This window comes from Phalangium opilio, unplaced genomic scaffold, assembly GCF_054372755.1.
Source record: "Phalangium opilio isolate 3A_F unplaced genomic scaffold, DU_Popi_V2 ptg000011l_1, whole genome shotgun sequence".
In the NCBI taxonomy this organism is placed as follows: Eukaryota; Metazoa; Arthropoda; class Arachnida; order Opiliones; family Phalangiidae; genus Phalangium; species Phalangium opilio.
Window position 1 is genome coordinate 10,540,253 of NW_028324147.1, and position 4,236 is coordinate 10,544,488.

General features: G+C 39.4%; 1 protein-coding gene across 5 annotated transcripts; it reads right to left on the reverse strand.

Moving 5' to 3' along the window:
* Window positions 1-353: 353 nt before the first annotated feature.
* On the reverse strand, window positions 354-3,565 carry LOC149712100 (uncharacterized). Of its 5 annotated transcripts, none has more exons than XM_089860680.1 (3): window positions 3,469-3,527; window positions 3,271-3,357; window positions 354-2,643 (listed from the first exon to the last, which is right to left on the reverse strand). In XM_089860680.1, exon 3 carries the CDS (start codon window positions 2,488-2,490, stop codon window positions 520-522), a length of 1,971 nt encoding a protein of 656 aa, XP_089716806.1. In that variant the 5' UTR covers window positions 2,491-2,643; window positions 3,271-3,357; window positions 3,469-3,527; the 3' UTR covers window positions 354-519. The 5 variants fall into 5 exon arrangements, with proteins under 5 accessions (XP_089716806.1, XP_089716810.1, XP_089716808.1 ...); XM_089860684.1 differs by having other exon boundaries at window positions 354-2,518; window positions 2,602-2,643; window positions 3,271-3,524; XM_089860682.1 differs by having other exon boundaries at window positions 354-2,629; window positions 3,469-3,513.
* Between the last annotated feature and the right edge of the window lie 671 nt (window positions 3,566-4,236).

Genomic DNA, 4,236 nt, shown 5'->3' on the forward strand with positions numbered 1-4,236 from the left:
ATCCCAATGGAAGGTCACTTTTCAAAAAAATCCGTATGTTCTCTCTATGGAAAAATATAGCATTTTTCTCGAAATATCGGATTCATTTTATGGATTCTAAAACCACCCCTAGCAACTTTATTCTTCGTAAAATTAACTATTAGATGGATCTCTTTAAAATTTTAACCACAAGATTAGGGCCCGGATTTTAGTTCAGTGTAATTTTTTCAAAGCAGCAAACTCAATACCAAAAAAGTTACAAATAACCAATCAAAAAACCATCCTTATACATTAGAGCAAGTGCCATGTCTTATCTAAAAGAGCTACTGATCTCCTAGAATTAATTGGTTAAGAATTGACTCTAAAGGCAGCTAGAAAGTTTTGAACGTATTAACTCAGATTGAGTAATTTTATTTGAAAACAAAGTAAGAAACATGGGCGTGCTGTTGAAATAAAATGATAGCACTGTCATTGCGGCGATTTTTTTCAGTTGGAAAAGAGACATAAGACTTCTTAGTCACACTAGTAGATCAAAATGGATTAAATGACGGGATTCAAAATAACTTTAACCACCTCGTAAAGATTAGGTGCTTCTTTCATTCTGATGTAATAGCATCCATGATATTCATCCAGATCTTCCAATTTCGTCAAAACTATAGCACACCGTTTGTTGGCAAACTGATTTTTAGCTGGAAGAGGCATTGCAGCTTCGTTTTCCAATTTGACACAATTTATGTGAAACTCTGAACTGAAATTATCATTCGATAAAGGTTCTAGTTCTTTCTTAATTTCATCAGCGGTTAAGGTTGGCCAAGTATTCAAAGAAATCCCTTGGTTGAAGTTAGAACGGATATGTTCTGAATGAGTACAATTAGACTCTCTCGTTTTTCTGGGTTCATCGGGATCTGATTCAGAATGTATTTCGACTTCTTTTGACTGATCACTTTCATCAAGGGAATCATGGTTTATATTTGGCACACTTCTTTTTGGCTGCGAACTTCCTTGTTTGTCGTCCGATTTGAGTTTTAATGGGAACACAAAGTCTGCGACATCAGTTGATCTACTTTCAGACCGAACTTCTTTAGAATCTGGTAAATTCGATTCAATGTTTTCCTGATTTGGTTTTTTAGCATTGTCTTTGGGAGAAATAAGTTCACCCTTGCTGCTTCGACAAATATTTTCGTGGGAAATTAAAGACTCTCGACGATTGAAAACATTTCCACAAAATCGGCATTTTCGAATAAACTTTGACTGATTGTATTTGTTTTTCCGTTTTGACGAGACAGAGTTCATTTTTCTTTCAATTCCATATTTTGATGGATGAAGTCTAACAATGTGAGCTCTTAAAACCCGCTTTAATTTGGCTGCGAAATTACAAAACGTACACTTGAACGGACGCGCACCAATGTGAGCCGCAACATGTTCCTTTAAATCTCCTTTCCTTCGGGTAGAATATTCGCAAATATCGCATTTAAACGGACGCTCATCACTGTGAATCAAGCCATGTTTCTTCAAAGCTATGCGGGTTCGGGCACTATAATCGCAAGTATCGCATTTGAATGGACGCTTATCACTGTGAGACTTGACATGCCTCTTTAAATTCCCTTGAATTTGGGTGCAGTAATCGCAAGTGTCGCATTTGAATGGACGCTCATCACTGTGAGACTTGACATGCTGCTTTAAAATCTGGCGAGTTCGGCCACGGTAATTGCAAATATCGCATTTGAATGGACGCTCATCACTGTGAGACATGACATGCAGCTTTAAATTCTGGCGACTTCGGCCACGGTAATTGCAAATATCGCATTTGAATGGACGTTCATCACTGTGAGACATGACATGCAGCTTTAAATTCTGGCGAGTTCGGCCACGGTAATTGCAAATATCGCATTTGAATGGACGCTCATCACTGTGAGACATGACATGCAGCTTTAAATTCTGGCGAGTTCGGCCACGGTAATTGCAAATGTCGCATTTGAATGGACGCTCATCACTGTGAGACGTGACATGCCTCTTTAAATTCCCTTGAAGTTGGGTGCAGTAATCGCAAATATCGCATTTGAATGGACGCTCATCACTGTGAAAAGTGACATGCAGCTTTAACTTCTGGCGAGTTCGGCCACGGTAATTGCAAATATCGCATTTGAATGGACGCTCATCACTGTGAGACGTGACATGCTGCTTTAAATTCTTGCGAGTTCGGCCACGGTAATCGCAAATATCGCATTTGAATGGACGCTCATCACTGTGAGACGTGACATGCTGCTTTAAATTCTGGCGAGTTCGGCCACGGTAATTGCAAATGTCGCATTTGAATGAATGCTCATCACCGTGAGTAGAGACATGCTGCTTTAAATTAGTTCGAAATCGGGTGCAGTAATCACAAATGTCGCATTTGAAAGGACGCTGATCACTGTGAGTCAAGACGTGTGACTTTAAATTCGTCCGAAATTGGGTATGATAATCACAAAGGTCGCATTTGAATGGACGCTTATCATTGAGTCGCGACATGTTTCTTTAAATTCCTTCCGCACTAGGGCTTAATGTTTTCATTCATATATGAATTGATTGTGGACATTGAGCGAGATTATTATTCAAGGTGAAATAACATAAATGTCTTACAAAAAGACTTCATAATGTTCTTTAAGTGCTGAAATGAGATGGCTATTCATGCAAAAATGAGAATATCATACGACAGTAGGGACTTGGCAATTCGGGCTTAACTCCGCCCCCAGCGCCATTATGGTATGTTTTTTTAACAGAATGAAAGCTACATAAGCCCCTCCTCCTGGTATGTTTTTTAGCACTAGTGGAAGGTAGCTTGACGTTGCATGACGTAGTACTGCCAAGTCCCTGTTGTCATTCGAGCTCACCAAAGGATTTGCAAACAGAGGGGTCCGATAGGGACTTGGCAGTACTACGTCATGCAACGTCAGGCTACCTCCCATTAGTGCTAAAAACATACCAGGAGGAGGAGCTTATATAGCTTTCATTCTGTTAAAAAAACATACCATAATGGCGCTAGTTAAGCCCGAATTGCCAAGTCCCTATTAATTCAGTTTTTTTTTGTTCCCGAGCCAGTGTAAGCTAGGGACACTGTGCCATACAGCTTTGCTAGGAAACAAGCCAAGCATAGGGTTATTATAATAATCAATTAAGCGAGTTAAATAATTAAATGAATAAATTAAAAATTGAGTTGGCATCATAGTAACAATTTAAATTGTCAGACAATAAGGGCTGATGTGACAGAATCAGGGAGGGCATTCCAAGAAACAACAGTGCGATATTAACCTCAGTATTGTAGTAGTGGCGTGCGTGACCCTGTCACTAGTCTGTTTCAAATAGAAATGATAATGACCAGCAAGAATTGTCCAAGACCTAACCCCATATGTAAGTAGTCAATCAAAGAGACAGGACAAATATTGAACTGTTCGTTAGTCATGAAGAACTAGATTAATATTTTGATATTATTTAAATAATCGAAATTACCTTGCCCTTGAAGGGGCTTTATGACAACGACACGGGCAACACTATTTTACCCCGAAATTATTTTTGCCGAACTTTTGCCGAATTACCCCAAATTCTAAAATAGTAGAAATCTCCCATGCGTCGTCTGCTAAAACATCCCAAATGACTTCTGGCTTCGCCTTCGGCTTTTCGGGGTAAATTAGTGACCGTTTCCGCACTTTTCGGCACAAAAGAGTGGGGTAAAATATAAAAATACGGCCCCCACACTAAAAGTCGCAATTAAATCAAGCAAAAATTCAAATCCATTTCAGAAACTAAATAAGCCTAACCAAAAGCGCATAGATAACCAGAAAGTGAAGAACGAGAAGCCTAAACCGCAACGTGAAAAATGAGTTCCCCCATAGTCGATTCAAGATTTCCGTCCCCCTTACAGAGCGACGGGAAGAGTTGGTCTTATGCCGCGGCGGAGATCTACTTTCGCGTAGTCGTATTTATGTAACCATTACTTTTACCTTACTAGTTAGGCATTCGAGTTTATTTTTATAAAACAGTGTTGTATTAATGGTTGTGAAAGTATAAATTGAACTTCCTAGGTGAAATTTTATCGAATTCAATTGATAGACGTAAAATTGGGGTAGTTTATAATATTCTACAGACCAAATTGGGCGCTAAGGCTTACGAGCGTGTTATACGCGGAGCTTTCGGGGCCGGGCACGGCCATAGATATATATACGGGTCTAGATACACTTCCCCTCTGTTAGGCCCTTTAAAAAATGCGGAGGTGAGAAC

Excerpts from the sequence above, each read along its gene's own strand:
- LOC149712100 (XM_089860681.1), bottom strand. The coding sequence starts at position 2,490 with ATGTCGCGACTCAATGATAAGCGTCCATTCAAATGCGACCTTTGTGAT.